This window comes from Aspergillus fischeri, genomic scaffold (assembly GCF_000149645.3).
Source record: "Aspergillus fischeri NRRL 181 1099437636262 genomic scaffold, whole genome shotgun sequence".
Taxonomy (NCBI): domain Eukaryota; kingdom Fungi; phylum Ascomycota; class Eurotiomycetes; order Eurotiales; family Aspergillaceae; genus Aspergillus; species Aspergillus fischeri.
Window position 1 is genome coordinate 426,837 of NW_001509764.1, and position 22,144 is coordinate 448,980.

Below are 22,144 nucleotides of genomic sequence, written 5' to 3' on the forward strand. Positions count from 1 at the left end.
TAGTAGTTGGGTGGGTGACCACCAGCGAATCCCGGCTGTTGTATGTTTTTTTTCTTGTTTTGGTATCATGACTGTCGTTTCTAGATCTCGCGTAGCCCTAATAAGTCCAGGGAAGGTCAGTGTCAAGCTGTTGGCTCCTGAACTATGAGGATGGACCCAGACGTGGGGCGGACAGATACTCCGTAATGTTTTCATGTTCCTCCTGCGGTCCGAAAACATGTATTGATAGTGTAGAATTTGCCATTGATTGTTCTCACGCCATGCCTAAATTAGGTATCCATCTGCTTGTTTCAATTCTTCAGAATTAGGTGAAGCCTAACATCTTTGATAGAACAAGTCAGCCATGGATCACAATCAAGGGTGTGCCTTTAAGGTATAGGGTGCGTCTATATAATGACCCTGCGATAATTACTGGTCCACGTCTGGAGAAATATTCCAACAAGGGTCAACTTCCAGGGATACTTAATAATAGCAACAACAGTGAAAACATGATAATATTAATCATGAAGCACCTGCCTCTTACTTCATGAAATTCATTCTGCTTTGCATTTTTAGTGGGCTTATTATGATCATCTTGTATGTAGATGCCAACGTCACTACACACATTCCTTCTGGAAAAGCCCATAATGCGCGGAAAAGCATAGCTCATCCCAGACCGTTCACCAGGGCGAAGGGCCCTTGCAGAGGTAGAATCAAGGTCACCGCGATAACGAAGCAAGCACAAGCCAGTTGGGTCTGCAGTAGGCGTTCTCGAAATCGATGTTTATCAGGGTCTGAGGGTCATGCCGGACTTGATTTCACCCGGTTTATCAGTTTGGGGGAGCGAATCCGAGCGAGGCTCAGTTGTTGGTCATGCTCCCATCCTGTCTAGACTGATCATGGCAGTATGATATGCATCTATCATCCCGTCCCTGTATCTGTCGCCAAATCCCCCTGTACCGTAGAGGACTCCGGATCCTGCTCCAGCAGCCGTAACCGCGAAGCCACCAGCTGCGTCTCCGCATCGTCTCGGCCCAGAATAGCCTGGAACCCGGTCAACGCGCGTCGATACATCGTCTCTGCCTCCTGCCGCTGTCCGCCCTGCGCGTAGACAACCCCCAACTTGTTCATCGCCCGCAGGGTCCAGACATGCCGCGCGCCCACCGTTCGCTCAAAGCCCGTCGCCGCCCGGTCGTACATCCGAGCCGCCGCGTCCAGATCTCTCCGCGTCCAGTACCACTCGCCCAGCTGATTGACCGTATTCAGCGTGAACACATGCTCCGCGCCCAACCGCGTCTCGAACCCGGCCAACGCCCGCCCCAGCATTGTCCCCGCCTCGGGCTTCCCCTGGCTCTGCAGCGCCACTCCCACATAGTACACTGTCAGTAAGGTGGCAACGTGGTCTGCGCCCAGCGGGCTCCGCTCGAAACCCTGCAGCGCTCGCCGACACATCTCCTCTGCCCGCATCGGATTGCCCGAATACCCATGCACCGAGCCCAGGTCGCGCAGCGCATTCAGCGTCTCCGGATGTCCGTCCCCCAGGGCGGTCTGCAGCGTCGTGAATGCCGCATGGCACAGCGTCGCCGCCTCGGTCATCTTGCCCTCATCGCGGTAGATCAGCCCGAGATCTCGCATCGCGTTCGCCGTCTGGATGTCCGACTCGCCTAGCGCGGCGCTGAGCCCGCTTACCGCGCGCCGGCCCAGGGTTTCAGCCTGCGCTAGCTTGCTCTGGTCCTTGTAGGCCAGGGCAAGGGCGTGCGCCGTCCGCAGCGCGCTGAGATGGTCCGGCGCCAGCGTCTTCTCGAACCCGTGCAGTGCGCGCGTCAGCATGCTCTCGGCCTCGGGCAGTCGGCCCTGTGTACGGTACAGCATGCCGAGGTTGAATGTGGCTTCGAGGGCGGACGTGTCGTTCGGCCCGCGCGCGGTCTCTGCGGCGCTCAAAGCACGCTGGAAGACGGTCTCGGCGGCGGCGGGCTTGTTTGCGGCGTGGTAGACGGTGCCGAGCTGGTTGAGCGTCACGAGTGTGAACGGGTCGTGTGGGCCGCGCGTGAGTTCATAGCCCTGTAGGGCCTGCGAGTACAACGTCTCCGCCTCGGCGAGCTTGTTCTGGCTCTGGTAGCAGGAGGCTAGACAGGAGGAGAGCTCGACAGTGGAGATGTCGGTAGGCCCGCGGAGGGAGCGGTAGCCTGCCAGGGCGCGCTGAAAGGCCCGTTCGGCGTCGTGGAACCGGCTCAGTTTCTGGTAGGCGATGCCCAGCCGGTGCAGAGTGAGGAGGAACGACGGGTCGTTGAGCTTGTCAGACCTCTCAAGATGCTCGTAGCCTGCGACGGCGGCGTGGAACATGCTTGCCGCCTGGGAGGGCTTTCCCTGGTTCCAGTAGAATAGACCCAGCTCGTTGAGGGCTTTTAGCACTGCTGGACCGTAGGGACTGTCCGGCTGATGATCCACCAATCGCAGCATGTGGTCCACATGCGGCAGTAGTCGCTGTTGGAGATGCGATTCCCCGAGAGGCAGTTGTGACGCGGCCACCCCGAGACATACCAGGGCGATAGCCCGGAAAGGCGTGTCTTTCTCTGCTGTAAACGTGCTCTCAACGTGGTGGCAGGCCTGACGGACGAGCGCATGCATCGAGTAGCTCTCTCGAGTGCGGTCCGTCTGGAGCAGGGCGAGGTCTTCCAGGCTGGCGGTCGCCAACCGCAAGGCGCTTTTGCTGGCTGCGATGCGACAGAACCAGTGTGGCATGCCCGTGCTGGAGGCTCCCGAATGAAGCAGTTCGAACCAGACCGGGTAGGGGCCAAAGTATGACAGGAGTTGCAAGACGTTGGCGGCGACTGGGTCTGTGTCGCGGGTCCGGTTGAAGGCGACAACGAAGGCAGCCAGTAATTTATGATCGCCAGATGACAATGTCGTCGAGTTCACCTTTAGATCAACCTGGATCAGATTGTCGGTATGTAGATATGTTGACACGCTCCAGCCAGTTGAACGGATCACAGCACTGGCTAAGACGATGGCGAGGGGCAGCCCATCCAGCCGTCGAATGAGGCACAGAAGGTCGGTCTTAGTATCCCATGATTCCCATCCATCCTGAGCGTCTTTCGGAGTTGGGTCCCACGCGCCGGTCAGCAACTGCATTGCTTCGCCGTCCGCCATCCTCTCCACCAGACGAGGTTTCCCAAGTACTCCAGACTGCAGTAACCGTGTCGTGATTAAAATCGACCCCCGATCCACCTGCGGGAAAAACGTCCTGATATCGTAGCTTTCGTCATCATCAGTTCCTTCGCCCAACGAATGGGGCACGTCGTCAAAAATAAGCAGCCACTTGCTGTTCCCGGGCGTTTCCAACCACTTGAGGACTTGTTTCGTGCGGAGGTCCATCTCTTTCTGACTCTTAGGCTCCCCTGTTGTCTCGATATCTGGCAGGTTGACATACACCCGGGCTAGAGACCGGGTTACCGTCTGGCGGCTGCGTGCGTCCAGCCAGATGACGGCGGTGAAATCGTCCTTGTGTAATCGGGCAAACTGCAGCGCTAACTGGGACTTCCCCATCCCGCTGGGTCCGTGAAGGGCGACAATTTTCCGCATCTGACCTTGATTCGGGGATAGATCCTTCCACAGGGCATCGAGATCGCCTTGTCGGCCGACGAATTGATGCACCGCTGGCATACTGTCGATGTCAAACCGCAGACGAAAGGTGGACTCTACTCCCATCAGAATGCATTCTCCCTACATATATACGTATCTCCTTCGGTATGTACATTACCACTCACCAGCCTGGGATAGTATCTTCTGCACCGTCGGCGTCTCCTTCGTATGCGCTACCGACGCTACCACCAACAGATCCTTTGCACACGCTGCCGCGGTGGCCGCCGCATACGCCTGCCACTGCTTGTGTTTGTGGGTGTCCGAATAGTCACAGATGCCCCGGATAGCGACGCAGGGGAAGTTATCCATGAGCCCCGCGGCCTCCATCTCAAAACACAGAATCCCAAATTGTTTGCCCAGGCGGTCCCGTGTCAACGCATGCTTGATCACCTGGTTACCTGACGCGATCAGCCCGTAGTGGATGCGCGGATTCGTCGACCGACGAGGCTTGCGAACCACCACTCGCGTCGCGTCGCAAACCTCGCAGGTGGTCTCTGTAGGGACGTGTTCGTAGTCCGCCATGAAAAGCAGGTCGTCCTCCACCCCCGGGTAGACAAACTGCTCGAGGTCGGGGTAGTCGTCGACGATCTTGGTGAGGAACTGCGGGACCTGGGTCTTGCCCAGGAGGTGGTTGGATTCCAGGTCTGCAATCGCGGTCAGTAGCACCGAGGGCGGTTTGTTCAACGAGCCTGTCTGCTCGAAGACGCCGCCACTGACTGTTTTGCCGTAGTCGTACTGCACAACACCGCTGTAATGGCCCGTGGGCTTGCTGATCACGACATCGCCTAGCCGGATGTCGGCGCTCTTGCTAGGCACGCCGCCGCCAATGCCAACCATCAGTCCAAACCGGATGGCTGGGAAGGTGGTGGAGAGGTGCGAGGCGACGACAGCGGCCGAGGTCGTGCCGTACACTCCCGCTGGGAGACAGGCGATGACGACGTTATGTCCCTGAATCGCTCCGAGGGAGTACGTATTGGGGTCTTGGGTGGACTGGGGCAGTTTGGCGTGAGCCTCATCTAGCATTGCCTTGGCCGCAGCCATTTCGATTGGCAGCGCGCATATCCACGCGACGGTGTAGTCCTCGTGCGTGAGCGTTTTCATTTTGCTGGTGGACAGCGATGTTTAGACAAGGTTGAACGGGATAGAGAGGGATAGCATGAAGAATATGGATGTTGTTCGGAGGTTGATGGATTCAAAAGAGTGGCTTTCTGTCCTATGGTGAGGATGACTGCAGGCTCATGGCGGGGTATTTGCCAGTAAGCAGGCAATCTCTGCAACGAGAGTCACTCAAATCTCTTTCACCAGCTGAACTCCACTGCTCCAATGAAGTAAACAGAAGTTTCAGGGCTCGCAAGGCTGTAGAGTCTCGACTATATTACTGGCCCGGCTGACTGACAGTGGCTGTCTGAATGATTCAGCTGTCCACCTGCTCGACCGGGGCGCAGCCACCACCAAGTGAGAGATGGCAGGTGTGACTGCCTCGCACACGAACAATTCACTCCAATCATGGGCTTTTCATTCGTATGTACCCCTGACGAATGCAGGCTGACAGTGATCTAATTGGAAGGAGTCATGGATCGCGACCAATAACCAGCATCGTCCGGTGTCTATAAAGGTCTAATCCCCGGTCCCCGCCTCCTTCTTTTTTCCCTCTTCCTTTTTTGGGTCCTCGTTACTTACTCAGACTCCGCCATTCTGAGGAGCTTTTATTGTACTTGACTGAGCAGTCTCCAACCCTTAAGGATGACCGTCTCTTGGTATACTGGGCATTTGGTTGCCAACGGTTGCACAGGCAACTATGAGGGCTACGTCGACATGCCCTCCCAACAGCCGCTGGGCCAAGGGACAATGTGGCTCACCAACGGCAAATATTACAACGGCACGTGGTCCGACGGCCGGTACCACGGCACCGGCACTCTCAAGACGGCGGAGTTCGAATACACCGGCAGCTTTTCCAAGGGCTACATCACTGGTGAGGGGACCATGACCTACAAGGGCAAAGGAGTCTACCAGGGCTGGTTCGACAAGCGACGTCGAGAGGGCCGCGGCACCATGATCTGGAATAACGGCATCAAGTACGCCGGCATATGGGTGGATGACAAGATCAATGGGTTCGGCAAGGTCACATGGCCCAATGGAGACTGGTTCGAATCCAACTGGAACGGAGCCTTTAGCGATATCTGGGTGGGCAAAGGCCAGCATGGGCCGGGCCGGGCGTACTGGCACTGGAAGGGCGATGGGGGGGATCTGTATTTTGGAGCCACTATGGACAGGTATAGACATGGCCTTGGCACTCTCACCACTCGGGACTACAAGTTCGAGGGAAATTTCAGGAACGGTGCTCGACACGGAACCTTCAAGGTCACTAACTTGGCTACGAAGAAGATCACCCATCACAAGTACGTGAATGACGTGAGGGTATGATGCCTAGTTGACTGGTTTGGTCGCCAGTGTTGACGAAGCTTAAGCAGAATATATTGGGTTCAGGTATTGCTTGGTCCATGTGGAACATATGCTACATGTTTGTCGCTGCCATAAACTTAAGCCTTGCGAGCAGTACATCAAAGCATCTTTTGAAGGATATTCCTCGGTGTCTGAACACTTTAGCCTATATGACTTTGGGTGTCTGATGTCTCTTACTGTCTGAACATTCTATTGTCCGAACTCCTATAATGTCTAAACACTTAGACGTCTGAACTCCCTTAGCATTAAAACGTTTTCCTGCCCGAACTCTCCTGATGTCTGAACATTTTAGCGGGGCAGCCCAGTATGGACGGGAATCGACCTAAGCAATTAATAGGGAATCCGAAGAGCCCACGGTTCCAATCTAAATATTCGGCGCTTCGCTAGGCACCTGTAGTGGCTGGAACAGAAATAAATTTGCTTCTCTAAGCCTACTGGGCCATGAAGCAGGCCATTTCACACGCAATCGCTTCGAGAGAAAAGAAAGTAGTAGACCAAATCAGAGATAAGCAAATGCGCATAAGGGCAAATAAGCCACTGAAATGAAAGCCCGGATGTACATGACGAGTACGCAGGTTATATGCTAATTTTTCTTCCCATCCCATGTGCTGAGACAAGCATAACACAGAGTAGACATCCCAATGGAACTTAACCAGAGTGTTAATAGTCTCTGGGGTCAGCTTGAAGGCAACCGCTTTTATATAAGCCATATCAATATACATGACATATGCTTTAATATGAATCATCTGGTACTGCAGTGCCACATCTAGCACTTATAGAACCATTAGAAACATTACAGAGCAGAGTCTACATAGCACTTGGCAAAGACAAGATCTCTTTTGGTGTTTTTTATGCTGTGTAATATTCTTTAGGGGTCCCTTACCCTTATAGACTTGCTTTATATATTAGGGTGCTGCTGCCCTAGGATACATCTACGTCCACAGTAGCGGCCTAGACCAACAGCAAGTGGACTGCCTCTTATCGTTCTTTTGTTCTTTGCTCATTCGCCAATTGCGTCTACTGACGCTTGGACAGACATATGGCGTACGCCGAGTTAGTTGGCATTGATCCCTCCAGCTTTGCTCTAACAGCTTGCCTACCCACTGTTGATGTTGTTGGTGTCAATCCCAGGGGTGTATGCATAATTTAGTGATCTCGAACCTGTGCAACAAGCAACCTTTACCTGCATGGTGACCTTTGTCATTTGTCCAGTGCTCATATACCTACTATCCAGATTATATCTGGGACCTCATTTCCACCGACTTTGCCTTGTGGAAATCTCACATTCTCGAACTATATCTACTCAATGTCTTTGCGCGCTTGCCTTCTGATTCCAAAATTGCTACTCCTGTCTCCAACTCCTTGCTCTTGTACTGTCAATGCTGTGAAAACTCCTGGCCTGTGCTCGGCCAACATGAGATTCCAAGGCCAAGGGAAGAAAATGTTTTAGTAGCAGAATATTTCTCCGACAATCTTCTCGCTCAGAGTCCACAATTTCTCTGCATTGGAGGCGTCAGAGGCATAATTCAGAACCTTTTCTGGATTACAGTCGCTTAGGAGTGACCCTGATTGATCTTTGTGAACTAGTTAGCCCACTTTCTACTCGGTGCACAGCCGATACTAATACACTTACTGTCAATGGCAGGGTCCAGGGCCGCTGCGACAGTAGTAGCGCAGCCCTGCTCGATGTCCTTTTCTTTCGGCAACTCCAGCTTCTTGCTTTCAAACATGGATCCCACAATTGGCCATGCTGCTGGATCTACTCCGGACAGACCCGTTGTCTGAATAACTCCCGGGTGCAATGAATAGGACCTTATCTCCTTCGTCTCCAGTTTTCTGGCTAATGCAACAGCGACCAAAATGTTTGCTGTCTTGGACTGTCCATAAGCTATCCAAGGGTCGTAGGTCTTGCCGTCGGAGAAGTTGTAGTTGTCGAACATAACTGGGCTAAGCCGGTACATGGCACTGGATACATTCACGATCCGAGCGCCACCACCAGAAGCTTCAAGTTTCGGAACAAGGAGGTTGGTGAGCAGGAAATGGCCAATGTGATTCGCACCCGGGTGACTTTCCACGTTTTCAGCAGTCAGAGAAAACTTGACACCCATAATGCCTGCGTTATTAATGAGGACGTCGATCTTCGAGACAGAGGCATTAATCTCCGCTGCCGCGGCGCGCACTGATGCACAAGACATGAGGTCGATTTTGATAAATCGAACAATGGTGGAGGGGCTGGTTTTGCTGATCGCCTTCATGACTGGGGAGACTTTCTCTTCGGAGCGTCCGAGAAGGATGATCTCAGCAGGATTGGCGGCTGCTAGGCGAAGGGCTGTGTGGGCTCCAAGCCCTCCATGACTAGCTCCAGTGATAACAACTAATAGCCTCTTAGCAACAACATAGAATCGAGCAAAACCTCGTTCCAGTTATAGAGGAATTCTGCTGTTCGCAGGAAGATATACTAACATGTCTTCCCAGCCACTCGATCTGGCAATGCAGCAACCACTTCGGACCCGGTCGTCGAGAAATTGAAAGCAGTCATCCTCAACAACGTAGGTCGTACAATACAGCCAAGGCAAAAGAAAAAGCTATCAGGTATCCGTATAATAGCAGTGTCAACAGGTCAGCCATGACCTCCGCTCGAGTTATATATACTTATTCTGCTCCTCCGAGGTGGCTTATGCTGATTAGGAAGCAATCCAGTGACAACTACATTTCCAAGCACTACTGTCGTCGGATAACTAATCTATCTGGCTCCAACCTTGTGAGTTAGGGTTCCGATTGTTAATCATTTGAGCTGCATATGATCAAGGCTGTTGTGAGATTCGAGCAATCATTCGCGTCATCACCAGTAACTTCACGGCTGAGTGGACTGTCGATGGTGGCGGTGGGAGATGGCCGGTGGGAGACCAAGGTCGAACACCCGTGCAAACCTCAGCAAGGCCCACTCCTCTCCTTTGCCAGGTCATTTCTGAAGGAGCACTTGTTACTAGAGCCACCTTACTGATGGAGGGCTTGGGTAGCGAAGTTGAGCTCTTTGAGACTCTCGAGTCCTTTCGTGTACGACACGTTCCGGTGTCGATTTCCTGGCTGCAATGCGAGGTACCGGCGCAAGGAGCATTTAAAACGCCATGAAGATTCAACGCACAGCCAGCAGCAGGCCTTTGTCTGTTTTGCCTGTGGTTGCCAATACAGAAGGAGGTATCCATGTGCTTACGCTTACCCTAACTATAGCATTGCAATTAGTGATACACTTCGACGTCATATTCAAAGGCAGCACAAAACAACTGAGCCTCTAAATCGCGCACGCCGAGCTTGTGCGGGTTGCCATACTAGCAAAAGTCGGTGCGAAGGGGGCATGCCATGTCAGGAGTGTGTCCGTCGCAACATTCCATGTTCATTTCAAGATAAGGCTGGTATGGCAGAGCAGCAGCATCCCAGAATCTGGAATTCACTGGCATCATCTCCAAACCACGAACGGTCTCAGGAACATTATTGGACGAAGAGGAAGCAGTACGTTGATCATTACTTTGAAGTATTTTATCCTCGTTGGCCTTTCATCCATAAAGGGACATTCAATCTACACCGAGAAACCCCGCTACTTCTACAATCAATGGTAGCTATAGGTATGTGGACATCAAGGGAACCGTCTGCACTGTCTGCGGCAGTGGAGCTTCATGCTAAACTTGATTTTGCTATTCGAGATCAACGGGTACATCAGATCATTAACCTGTAATGTGCCTAATTGCTGACATGTAAACCACAGGAAAAATGGGATGCCTCAGAAGTAGAGGGGGCATGCAGCAACTGCTTCTGGCCAATAGCGACATATCTGGCCATCCTACTCCATATTATTTTCTCTGTTCTCACGAGAAGCAGAGGTGTTGTCAACCTTGACCTGAAAGCATCTATTTCAGCTGAGGATTTAACACTGCTTGAATCACCTGTTGGAAGCTGTCGAAGACTCGGCATGTTCTCCTATCCGAACATGCTCACCAAGTATAAGGAAGCTGACCTGCCCTCTTTTGTCTGGGTGGGCGTTGAAGAGTTCAAACGATTCAATATATCACTGTATAAGCTTTGTGGGAGATTGAGTAGCGCAACTTCGCAGGAGACCAGCCTCTACTGCCTGCCAATGAAAGCAATGATCCGTTATGGGATTCCACTGAAAGAGATGAGTGGGAAACTCATGCGAAGGAGGAGTATACGGATTCCTTGAAGAACGAGCTTCGGGAGAAATGGATTTCGAAGTTTGCAAACATGTTAGATTTCCTTGCTTTATAGTTTATTTATGAATTGTGGTGATCATCAATGAACCGACGGACCGGCCGCTGGCAAGGACACAGTGATGTATCATTGAGGTAGTAATTTCAAATTCTTGAGTCCGTAAATTAGGCCATGCGATGAAGTATTTTGGAAAAGGGACTTCTGGTCGCTGGGCCCGGGGTGTATTAAATTGAGCAGCTATCCTCTCCCACACAGCCCTTTTGTCTTCCGCCCATTTGCCCATGCAAAAGCTGTGTACCCTTCCTTTACCTTCTCCGTGTTCCGGCCAGTCGGTTTGTTCAGGGACAAATGGGGGTCATAAGCCAGGTCTTATCCGAGACGGACATCTGCTCACCTTAAAGGGAACGTAGACCTTAAGGAAAGCAATAGCATTCACCCATGACTAGCAATAGCAAGCAGTAGCCAAAGAACACTATGGTGGGAGAAGAATCCTTTCATGTTTGGTGACGATGTTGCTATCATCCTTGTCATCCACCTCGAGGGTTGGGCCCCGAGATAGTAAGCAAACCAAATTGCGTCGTTGAAAACGGCTCACGCGCTATCCCTATTCCCTACTTTTCACAGGATATCGGTAGCCAGCTACGCAGGTATCGGCCAAAAAGCTGAGCCATAGGACCACAGGCCAAGATGTCCGGAGCGCCCTTTAATGCCTTATGCAGATTCTCACGGCCATACTCCACCATATTTTCGTACACCTCCCATCGCGTCCGCTCACCCAGAACTTTCTCCTTCAGCATCGGAACAAGAGGGTATAGAGGGTCATCTGACCTCAGTGAGAGAGATTGCACCCACTCGGTGTACGTGACCCCGTGCATTGGGTATGGACATATGGTTTTCAACAGGTTGAAGCTTGTACACATATCGATCGCATGCGTTTTGTCCGGATGCACCAGATTGTAAGCATGTCTTAGGTTGTCTCTCGACTTGGATATGTGTAACATAGCGCCCACAATGTAATCCACGGGTATGAATTCCTTCCGCTGACTTGGAAGGAGAGGGTAACATCCCATCTCCATACAGCTTGCGAACACCCGGCCGACGAAGTCATCCGGGTTGCAGACCCCTGTTTGGCTGTGGCCGAGAACGAAGCCAGGACGGTAGATGGCAACAGGGAGGCCATTGTCGATTGCATTCCAGACAATTGCTTCTGCGACATATTGGCTTTGTGCGTAACCCGTGTCGTAATGCAGTGCTGCCAAGTGTGAGGCCGGACGTTCATCCTCGTGCACGAACTTGGTACCAGTCACGAGCCCTGTAGGCCCATATACCGCGATGGTCGAGGTGTAGTGAGTTGCCTTTAGACGCTTGTGGTTGGCAAATTCGAGAATGTTGCATGTGCCGACGACATTGTCCATTCTATGGGATGAATAGGGGGCAACGTAGCTCACTTTAGCCCCAAGATGAAAGACGACGCTGGCCCACTCAGCATAGTAATCGTAGTCCCTGCGATTTAATCCAAGGCTTGCTTCACCGAAACTGCCTGGCACGACGACAACTTTATCCAGATCTGAGTAGATCTGGTATTTACGAAGAATGTTCTCAAGGCGCAACCGCCCAGCGGCTTTATCTTTGTCGCGAATCAAACAAGCGACCTTCTTCACCGTCGGCATTTGCAACAATTCTGCGAGAAAGAACGCACCAACAAAGCCAGTAGCTCCTGTGAGGAAAACACGCCCCTCAGAAACGTCTTCCCAGTCGACGACTGTGCCAGGCAGAGGCTTCAAGTGCTGCCCCAGTTGCGAGTCCTGCAACCATAGCTCTTGTTCGGCTTCGTTGGCAAGCTCCGTACTTTTGTCCTGAATATTTTCCAACAGATTGGTAAGGCTCCTTAGGGTCGGGTTTTCGTAAAGCATCGATGCGCGCAGCGAGACTCCAAATGTACGGTTAATTCTAGCGAGCAAAGTTGCGGCCATCAATGAATTGGCTCCCATCGCCATGAAGTCATCGGTTGGATCGAAGCCCTCAGTGGGAAGACTCAAAACGTCAACACAGAGTGCCTTTAGTTTGGCTTCCACGTTGCCGATATCCTTGCCTGCAGGTCGGCTTGCCATGCACGAATCTTCAACTTTTGCAAGGTATCGATGCTCCAACTCCTTGCGGTCTGTTTTGCCACTGGTCTTCAGCGGCAATGAACCCATGAGTTCAATGCGAGGCACGATGAGATGGGAGTACCTTTCAACATATTCTTTGGTCATTGCGGCGACGGTGATGCAAGGAGATATTGGAACACAGAATGCAACCAGTAATGGACTTCTCCCGGCTCCTTTGGGTGTGATTTTAATCACTACTGCAGCACTGACGAGTTTTGTCCTGACAAGGTTGGATTCCAAAGCCTCAATCTCGACCCTTTGCCCTCTTATCTTTACTTGGCTGTCTCTTCGACCAACATAGTAGTGGACACCATCTTCATCCATACGCATCAGGTCGCCTGTCCGGTAAATGTGTCCTGGTCCGCGGTTGCTGTGGAGCGGAAGATGAGGAAGGGAGACGAAGCTTTTGGCGGTCTTTTCAGGCTCTCCGATGTAACCGCCAGCGACTCCTGCACCCGCCACGAGGAGCTCACCGATAACGCCGGGCTTGACAGGCATCAGGTTCTCATCCACGAGGAAGGTCTGTACGTGGCGGAAAGGCTTGCCCACGGGTATCTCGCCCCGCTGTGCCTCCTCCCGTGAGACACGATGCCAGAGTGAGTATACACTGCACTCTGTGGGCCCGTAGCCATTGATGATGCGCCGTGGTGCGCCTGCCTCAAATATGGACCTGATGGTTTGAACATTGATCGCTTCGCCACCGGTGATTAGGGTGTCAAGGGAGGAAAAAGCACTTGGGGAAGCGTACGCAGTGATATCAAGTAACGATGTCGTGAGTTGCACAACGTTAAGCTTCAGGCTCTTAATCTGGTGAGAGAGCTCTATAGGATCGAGTACTGTTTCCATCGGAATGCAAACTATTGTCGCCCCGTTCAGTAAGCTGCCCCAGATCTCTACCAACGAGATATCAAAGGCCACACTCGCTATATGACCGACACGGTCACCTTTTTTTACAAAGGCCGAAGGATCGAGACAGAGGTTGATAAGTCCCTCCGCAAAGGTTTCGACGGCTTTTGGCTTGCCAGTCGTGCCAGAGGTATGGAGGATATGAGAACAGCTCTTGCGGCCCTTGAACAATGGCTCGAAGCTAGGACCAGAAGCCTCAATCGTATGGTCAGCAAGGACATGTGCGAAAGTCGGAAGTCGATGCGTGTTCTCTTGATCGCATATGACGAGGTTGGAGTTGATATTGTGCAGCATGTCATTGAGATGATCATCGGGCAGCTTGAGATCAAGAGGCACGCATGATCTACCCAAGTAGAGCACGGCGATCTGGGCCAAAATATGGTTTATTCCTCTCGGAACAAGGATCCCAACCGGAGTTTCGTCGCAGGGGCAGAGCCGATGAATTTGCCGGGCCAGATACAGTGCTTTCCAATGCAAATCAGCATATGATAATGCATGGCCATCGCTCTCGACCGCTATTGCTGCACCATTCGCAGATACCTGCGCTTCGAAAAGAGCCCCGAGGCCTAGGTTCAATTGATTTATTTCTGAAAAGACCATCTTGCTGGGCAACGGCATAGTAGGCTAAATGGAAATGAGCAGCAAGTAGCAGCAGATCGTCTGTCAAAATATGTATGCTGTATTATGAGATGATGAGAGTACGCAGAGACCAATGGTTTTGAGCTATAAGAGCTTCGGGAGTACGCCCCTATCACGTATTTATCAAACTACTGCCACTGTAAGTAGGAGCTATGTGTGGTGGGATCCGAATCCTCCAATGGATCTAAGCCCAGCTCTACCAGCATCATAACAGTGTTATTCATTGTAAACCCGGATCTATGACGGTATGTAGGTATTTGGGATCGCCACCTTTCCTATAAGCTACTGTTTGTCTCTTCATAAACTCGGCCTCCAGCAATGGTGGTGTCATGCATGGGAATCATCGCCAGGAAAGTCCAAGGATGGGGCGGCACTTTGCTCTAGAATGCAGACAATGGAGAGCGATCTTCCGCAAACAGCGTTGAGTAGGGCAAGAGAGTGTTTCCTAGTTGGCAGAGACAAATACATTAATAGTACAGGTATTCCATGTTCGAGAGTCCCGACAAAGAGGAGCATAGCAGCTAACTCCAACGAGCCATGGTAATCCAATTGCTGTTGTCCTAAGAGTGAAGAAATCTATGTTGACGCAACCCCTTCGTGGGCTGAACAAAAATACATGTTTCGCCTGAGATCCGTCGAGGTAGTCTTGCGCTGATATGATGCGTCCAGACTTCTGCATTGCGTTGACAGCTTTACAAAACCCCAGGGCATCAGGCACCACAACAAGCATTGCCTGATACCAATTGTAAATTTCTCTATGCACCTTCTTCCCCTTTGCAACGCGGTCTCGATCGTAGGAAGTCGTATTTGATAGGGCAGTACCACTAGTCAATCAGCTTTCATCTTTCAATAACTACTATAGTAGAGAGATGTTAAAGAAGTTCAACCAAGTCCGCTCAGCTTGCGTAATAAATTGCATCATATAATCTGTACTACATTCATTCATATACACATCCTTTATGAGAATTTGGCATTGATGTCACAAGTCTAACTTTAGATATGGAACTAATGATATATACTGATTCTAGACTATATGATGCAATGGTTGTCTGGCACACTTGTACTTGATTAGGAAAGCAAGAGCCAATAACGTAACAAAATGGCAGCCTTCAAGGCTTTGATATCTCAACCATGCACTCATATGCTATTTATGTGAGTAAGATATTCAGAGTATATATAGTCTAGAGTATATGAATACTCTTTTACAAGGCCCTAAAATACTATTCCTCTTGCTTGATGTTTAAAAAGCTAGTATTACCAAAAATACAGGTGTAATTTATGTTACCTAAGTATATACATATACTAGGAGGCTGTGGCTTATAAGTGTGGCTCTATATGTCTATACTATACCTTATGCCTAAACTTAGACCCTCTAGGTGCTTGGTTGTTGAGATATCAAAGCCTTAAAGGGTGCTATTTTATATGGAATACAGAGATGGGCGGCTGGCCCGGGCGGGCGGCTCGCCTGGGAAATACGTTAGTATAGAGTTGCTTAAGTAGGGAGTATGAATAACCGTATAAAGTCATTGGAGATTTCAGATGGTTACGTTAATGTGACCACTTGTGATGTCGACGAGCTTCCTATCGGTGGTGTAGCCAACTGAGCATCATCGATCTGCTTACTGCTAAGCAACATTTGCATTATCCGTACTTTCCGTATAGTGAAATCATCTCATAACTCAAAGATCTTCAAAAACAATATGCGCCGAAATTGCAACCTTGCAGTGGCAAAGCCGTTTTATGATGATCTGGGCGTGCTTTAGACATTATTCACTGTGGATAACAGGTATCCACCTGTGTCTGGGCGTACAAGTCGCTCGCTGCTGGATGCGTGCAGCTATGCCTAGACCATCTAAATTCTGTCCCGCCCCTTGAGAGAAATATAAGAGTCAGTGATCCTTGTTCTATGTTGAAGTCCTCGTGTAGTTGTTTTACTCCAGGGAAAACAACAAAAGAGCGACGAGGATCATGTCAGCCGAACCGAAGACCATTGCTGTGTATGGTGCTACAGGTAACAAGCCGACAGCTCCACGTTATAACAAGTAATTGACAATGTTAAGGTACTCAGGGGACCGCAGTCTCGCTGAGCTTGCTCCAGAGCAAGCAGAACTTCGTGGTGCGGGCAATTACTCGGAACCCTCAAGCACCCAAGGCTCAAGCACTTGCTCGCCTGGGAGCACAGGTAGTGGAGGCAGATGGTTTCAATAATGACGAGATGCTGGCGGCGCTCTCTGGAGCTTGGGGCTTTTGGCTCAATACTCATCATCACGAGCCAGTAAGCATTCGCAGAAGGACTGCTAAGAGAACAAGCTAACCACCATCGTAGGCACTCCTCACTCCTGAAGGCCCCGACGACGAAGCGTTTGGCAAACGCCTTGTAGCGCTTGCTGCGAAAGCCGGCGTCAAGGTGTTTATTTACAGTACGTGCGAGTCTCCTGCGCAGTTTACGTACAACAAGGCACCGGTACCTGGTATGGATGGTATGTAGAATTTCCCATTCAGGCAATTATCTCTGTCGCCACAAGAGTCTATTCTGACATTGCATCATAGGCAAGAACAGAGTCGAGATGTTTGCTCGAAGCTTTAAAGAGTTTGACTCTGTCATTGGTGCTTTTCCTGGATGGTATATGGAGAATTTCCTGTCCGAGGAATACGTGTCATGCTTTGGAGGCTTTCCGTCTGTTCCAGATGCCGAAGGCTATCTTACCTTTCACAGCCCTCTTTGGGGAGGGGATGGAAAAGTTCAGTTTATCTCCATCGCGGATGACTTTGGAGAGATGGTCCATGGAATGTTCCTCAATCCAGCAAAATGGAAGAACAAAACCATCCAATGCTTTAGCGATGCGTTTACTTACGACGATATGGCAAAGATATTTAATAAAGGTGAGTAGCCTACCCGAACCCAATCCATGACAGCAGCCTAAGCGAACATCTTCACAGTTACCGGAAAGAAAACTCGATATGTTCCTATGGACTCGTACAACGATTTCCCCACCCATGGCAGTACCGTTCTGGAAGAGATCCAAGATGTTTTTAGATACGCCCAGGCAAATAATGGTTGGTTTTTCGGAAATCCAGACAATATCGACGATGGGCGTGCGCTCAAGGAAGCGGCTCGGAAAGATAAAGGACTGCCGGTTGAGCCACTCATCTCAGTGGAACAGTATTTCCAGAAACATTTCGCCTATCCAAACTAGTATTACGAACAACTGTGGATAATCACATTTTGATGGCGTCATTTCGGTGATCTATACTTAATATTCAACCCTAATAGCAAGGAACTCAGATCTCTACACTGAGTACTCTTGAGGATCTTCCGCCGTTGATGGTCAAACCCTAATTCACAGTTTAATAAATCACTAGGTACTTCCTCTGGCCACGAGTTCCTGATATATATTACATCAGAAGGTGTTAGAAGCTTGATTCATAGGGTATATACGGGTATTTTGAGTCATGATGCTGTCTTGACAAAATTCAAGATGAAGCAGCATGGTTTCTGGAAACTTTGTAGGCCGATATTACCGATGAGGCAGGCTCCTTCCCTTTTCAGATATACTTGTCATAGGGGCTTGATGTAAGGTCTCGCCTATGGATAACTATATTTCTAAGCTGTCGACTGTCTCAATGGCACGTAAGTGATTTAGAGGTGTCAACCATCATATGCCACCTACTGAAACCTTGTCCCTCAGTCACACTGTTGTTTATTCCTTGCATTATTTGGAATCTGAAATTTTACCCTCGTCGACAGACGTCATATTGACCAATTCACTTCTACTGAACCAGTAGAGCAAATGATCCACATACTGTGGTGTTCGCGGACCACCCAGCAGCAGGTAGTAGTCCAAACTTCACCAACCTCGCCGTGACAACAGCAATGATGACGATTTGAAAAGCCGTCGATTCCTGGGACGTAGCTAAGGTATTTTGCCAAGTTAGTCGTAAATTATAAAGGGTCCCTCGGCGTACCGTTCGGAACCAGGAACCTACACCAATCCGCTTTTCGTCCAGAGGGAACCTCGAGTAGGCCGTTTTGCACTGACTTGTATTCGCTGCCCTCCCAAGGATGGCTTTCCAGCAGCTTAGAGCACAGCTCGACGTTCATGCAACTGTTGTATTTCCGGGTGACCAAGATTGGGATGATAGCGTAAAGCGATGGTCTGCTATAGGCTTTCGACGACCGGTACTACCCTTCACCTTCACAAGACATTGTTTCCTTATTGACACGGTCCGTACAGGGTGTCGTGGTTCTTCCAACCGATGTTCAGGGAATAGCGAGGACGGTGCGGTATGCAAAGGATCACAAGTTAGACCTAGCGGTTCAGGGTGGAGGTCACTCCAGCAACACTGCCTCGTCGACTGATGGAGGAATACTTCTGAACCTCGGCAAGATGAACCGAGTGAGCGTCGATACTAGCACCCAAACAGTCACGGTTCAAGGTGGTGCAACATGGGCTGATGTGGCCCGAGAAACTGCCAAGTACCAGCTAGCCGTCAACGGAGGCACAACCAGCCAGGTTGGGGTTGGGGGTCTCACTTTGCGCGGCGGTTTCGGATTCTTGACGCCGCAACACGGGGTGACGCTCGACACTCTCCTTGCGGCGAAAGTGGTCACCGCGGAAGGAATCGAGCTGCAGGTGTCCACAGAGGAACACCCGGATTTATTCTGGGCTATTCGAGGGGCTGGACCAAATGTGGCAGTGGTGGCTGAATTCACATTCCAAGCGTACCCACAGCCGAATTTGGTCTGGTCTGGGTTGAGAATCCACCCGTCTAGCGAGGTATCGAAGGTCGTTGAAGCCCTGAATCAGGCGCTTGTTCACCCCCAGGGGAGGGCTGCCGCACAGTGTATTCTGTGTTTATCCCCGGAGGACGAAAGAACCCCGTCAGTCACTACGATAATATTCTTCAACGGCTCCGAGGAAGAAGGACGAAGACACTTTGCTCAGTTGCTTGAGGTGGAGTGCATCAAAGACGACATTAAAATGAGACCCTATAGCGAAACACTCGGTATCTGGGATCGATTGGCGCCCCCTGGGGATCGGAAAAGAGAACTGGGGATTCAAATGACATTACCACCCCGGCTTGCGTTTCTCTCAGAGCTCATGGACAAAATCAGTGATAAACTTACCAAGGAGCCAGACCTGGCCAAAACTGACTTGGAGATCGACTATCTTGACCCGACCCAGATCTGTCGCACTCCCATTACAGAGACCGCTTTCCCTACGCGCCTTAATAGTCTCCTGCATGCGACTCTCATGTTACAGTGGACTGACGCCGACAAGGATGAGGACTTTCTCTCATGGGGGCAGTCGATCCAGAAGATGTGTGAAAATGAATTAACTAGCCAAGGCCACAAACTGGCACACACTGTGTCAAACTACAATGGCTACACTCAAGGTTCGTCGGCGTCATTGGTGAAAGAATCATTTAAGGTAGCAAGCTATACTGACAGCTATGATAGAAATTAAAGTGGCAGCTGCAGATATGTTTGGTGTAAATGCAGAGCGCTTATTGCACGTCAAGGCAAAGTATGATCCAGCCAATATTTTCAACAAACTTAACCCGCTTGATCGGAATTTATGAATCGACATTAGCGCACAACTGGTTGCTAAAGTTATAAAAGTCGCATTCAACTATTGTTCGAGATTGCAGATGGCCAGCTTCCGATTCTTTACTTTACTGGATGTGATTATTCGAGTGGTAAATGTTGATATTACGTAGCCTACATGTCTACTAGTCTAAGTTGAATGACAACAATCGATGCACTAGGCATCCAATAATAATTAGATTTCCTGCTTGATGAGGTGAGGTTCTGTGCCCTCGTCAAAGTTCAGATACTGGCATGGTGTTGTCAGTCATTAGCTCATTAATCTGCTAGCATAATCAAGACCTTCATAGAGTGACTAGTTATTCCTTAGACTATCGAACTTAAATTCCTAGTATCTAGTCTGTTGTGAAGCCTTACTGTAAGCTTGACATCCAGCTTGTCAAAGTGACATTTTCGACAGCTACAGGCAGGCTGGGGTATGACCAGTACAATCAGTCCATGTCGAGTGTCTATGACTACATTCATGTAACATTCCAGGTCTGTTTATACTTTACAGCCACTTTACCGGGTCTTACTCAAAGCGGCCTGTTATGCCCCTGTGATCCTCTCCAGTAGGTCCGGATAATATTTCCACTAGCACTCCACCTTTTCGATCCGCCTCTTGCCTTAGAATTATTGAACCCTATTGGCGCCTCGGGCTTTGGTGGTTCTTCATTACCTTGATTCCCAGCAAATTGTCATTTTCTCTACCCGTCATACATACCCTACTACTGGCCTGGCATCTGAACCCTCTCTAATTGGCCCTGTCCCCTTCGAAATCAGGGTGATCTTTTGGAGTTCGGATATGGTTGGTAGTTGCCTAGAACACATACGTCCGCAAAATGACTGCATATACTTGAGCTAATAAACGGTAAATTATATGAATAGAGAGGATTCGTCCTTCTCAGTCTCTATCCAACGCAAAAGATGTATTTCTGCATATCTGTGAGCTCTAACCATACCTTGCACTTGAATATTCTCGAGGTCACCTCTCTTACGCCTCTTCTCGATTACTAAGGACAGAGGCATATATCGGCCAGACCTCACATACTCGGTGACAAAAGAGCATTATTATCGGCTGGGCTCAAGGTGGACTTCCTGATTGACAGTTTCTTCATCCAGTGAGTAAAAAGAGTTGTCTTCACTGAAAGTGTTACACTGCACAATTGCAGATGATCATTTGCCCTCTGGAACCCACGCCGACCGATTCTCCTGCGCAAAGAGATCGAAGCTCCTCGGAGGTCGCCCAGTCACTTTCTCAACTTCATCATTCTCTCGTGTCTCAAACCCAGTCGAGGCCGCAACCTCCAGCTTTGTCAAGAAGCCCGCGTAGTACTCGGAGACACCCGCGTTTACCAGGCCCTGGTACCGCTCCTCTCCCGAAAGCTTGACGTGCTCAATCGTTCGTCCCAGGGCATGGCTCAGCTTCTCGGCAATATCATCATACGTCAAGAGCTCCGGACCCAACACCCGGTGGTCACAGTTGTGTGAGTCGCGGTCCGTCAGAGCGCGATAGGCGACGGCCGCGATATCCGTAGCGCTGACAAAGGGGATTTTGCCCTGCCCGCAGGCAGTATAGGTCTTGCTTTGGTCCCGGATGAGGTGGCGCGGACCATCCTCGGTTAGATTTTCTAACCAGGGACCAATATCAGCACTATCCCTTCAACGACAACTCTTTGGCAGCTCACCCATAAACCAACTCGGCCGAAGCACGCAATAATCCACCTGCCTGTCCAGGAAATGCTGCCAGACCATGCCCATACCCGGCTTGCCACACTCGGCCGAGCTACCGGCCACGAGGACGAAGCGACGGACGCCGTGCTCCTCCAGCGCGTAGTCGATAAACTCATTCAAGGGCTTCCAAGGCTGCGGCGCCTGTGGTTCCATCAGATAGATGGCAGAAATCACCTGGTCATTGACGAACTTGTAGTCGAACGGAATGCGCCAGGTATCCTTATCTAGCCAGTCGAACTTGACGGCCGGCATGTCGGCAGGAGCGGCGGACTGGCCGCGGCGGGAAGCTAGTAGGAAGGGGATATTATCATTTTGGAGGAAGCGCGCTACTCGGATTGATGTTTTGCCCGTGCCCCCAGTCAAAAGGATTGCCATGATGAGTGTGTGCCGATATTGTTAGATGGAAAAATGTATAGTGATGAGTTTGTGCTCACACATTGCCAACCCTCCTTTTAAGACCCAATCTCCCCCTTCGGAGTTAGGATTTAAGATCGTGAGATCCGGTGTTGGGGGCAAAAGTCCGTCGGACTGGATGCTCTCGGGCAAAGGGCCTGGGAATATGTCAGGGAATGATCATTCTGCTGACTCGATTCGGGATGCGAGGCCCGCCACCAGCAGTTTCAAAGCGCTGACGGTGAAAGTTCATTTTGCCAGGGCTTCTGCAGCTTGCTGTATGCGCTGCACAGCCATCGCAAGACAACGTACACCGGGTCGCTTCTCTTGCTCACCACACTGCCTCCTTGTGGAACTATACCGGGGGATTATCGCGGATCTGGTTGATAAGTAGCTGTAGCTACAAGCCTGCGTCCGGCAATGGAAT

At 50.5% G+C, this 22,144-nt stretch overlaps 7 protein-coding genes across 7 annotated transcripts; 3 read left to right on the plus strand and 4 right to left on the minus strand.

Annotated features, from left to right (window-relative positions):
* Window positions 1-900: 900 nt before the first annotated feature.
* On the minus strand, window positions 901-4,722 carry NFIA_095170 (tetratricopeptide repeat domain protein; the record flags this gene model as incomplete). Its single annotated transcript, XM_001261793.1, has 2 exons — window positions 901-3,677; window positions 3,747-4,722. 2 exons carry the CDS (start codon window positions 4,720-4,722, stop codon window positions 901-903), a joined length of 3,753 nt encoding a protein of 1,250 aa, XP_001261794.1.
* Window positions 4,723-5,364: 642 nt separating this feature from the next.
* Window positions 5,365-6,045, plus strand: NFIA_095180 (MORN repeat protein; the record flags this gene model as incomplete). Its single annotated transcript, XM_001261794.1, has 1 exon — window positions 5,365-6,045. One exon carries the CDS (start codon window positions 5,365-5,367, stop codon window positions 6,043-6,045), a length of 681 nt encoding a protein of 226 aa, XP_001261795.1.
* A 1,485-nt stretch (window positions 6,046-7,530) lies between these two features.
* Window positions 7,531-8,623, minus strand: NFIA_095190 (short-chain dehydrogenase; the record flags this gene model as incomplete). Its single annotated transcript, XM_001261795.1, has 3 exons — window positions 7,531-7,622; window positions 7,718-8,458; window positions 8,548-8,623. The coding sequence occupies 3 exons, from the start codon at window positions 8,621-8,623 to the stop codon at window positions 7,531-7,533; spliced, it is 909 nt and encodes a 302-aa protein (XP_001261796.1).
* A 2,296-nt stretch (window positions 8,624-10,919) lies between these two features.
* NFIA_095200 (non-ribosomal peptide synthetase) lies at window positions 10,920-13,658 on the minus strand (the record flags this gene model as incomplete). Its single annotated transcript, XM_001261796.1, has 1 exon — window positions 10,920-13,658. The coding sequence occupies one exon, from the start codon at window positions 13,656-13,658 to the stop codon at window positions 10,920-10,922; it is 2,739 nt and encodes a 912-aa protein (XP_001261797.1).
* Window positions 13,659-15,971: 2,313 nt separating this feature from the next.
* Window positions 15,972-17,200, plus strand: NFIA_095210 (NmrA/HSCARG family protein; the record flags this gene model as incomplete). The annotated part of the gene is made up of 5 exons (XM_001261797.1): window positions 15,972-16,014; window positions 16,064-16,278; window positions 16,330-16,483; window positions 16,554-16,886; window positions 16,944-17,200. The coding sequence occupies 5 exons, from the start codon at window positions 15,972-15,974 to the stop codon at window positions 17,198-17,200; spliced, it is 1,002 nt and encodes a 333-aa protein (XP_001261798.1).
* An 866-nt stretch (window positions 17,201-18,066) lies between these two features.
* NFIA_095220 (FAD-binding oxidoreductase) lies at window positions 18,067-19,586 on the plus strand (the record flags this gene model as incomplete). Its single annotated transcript, XM_001261798.1, has 3 exons — window positions 18,067-18,183; window positions 18,239-19,400; window positions 19,465-19,586. 3 exons carry the CDS (start codon window positions 18,067-18,069, stop codon window positions 19,584-19,586), a joined length of 1,401 nt encoding a protein of 466 aa, XP_001261799.1.
* A 1,180-nt stretch (window positions 19,587-20,766) lies between these two features.
* NFIA_095230 (fgaFS/easG family protein) lies at window positions 20,767-21,699 on the minus strand (the record flags this gene model as incomplete). The annotated part of the gene is made up of 2 exons (XM_001261799.1): window positions 20,767-21,221; window positions 21,279-21,699. 2 exons carry the CDS (start codon window positions 21,697-21,699, stop codon window positions 20,767-20,769), a joined length of 876 nt encoding a protein of 291 aa, XP_001261800.1.
* Between the last annotated feature and the right edge of the window lie 445 nt (window positions 21,700-22,144).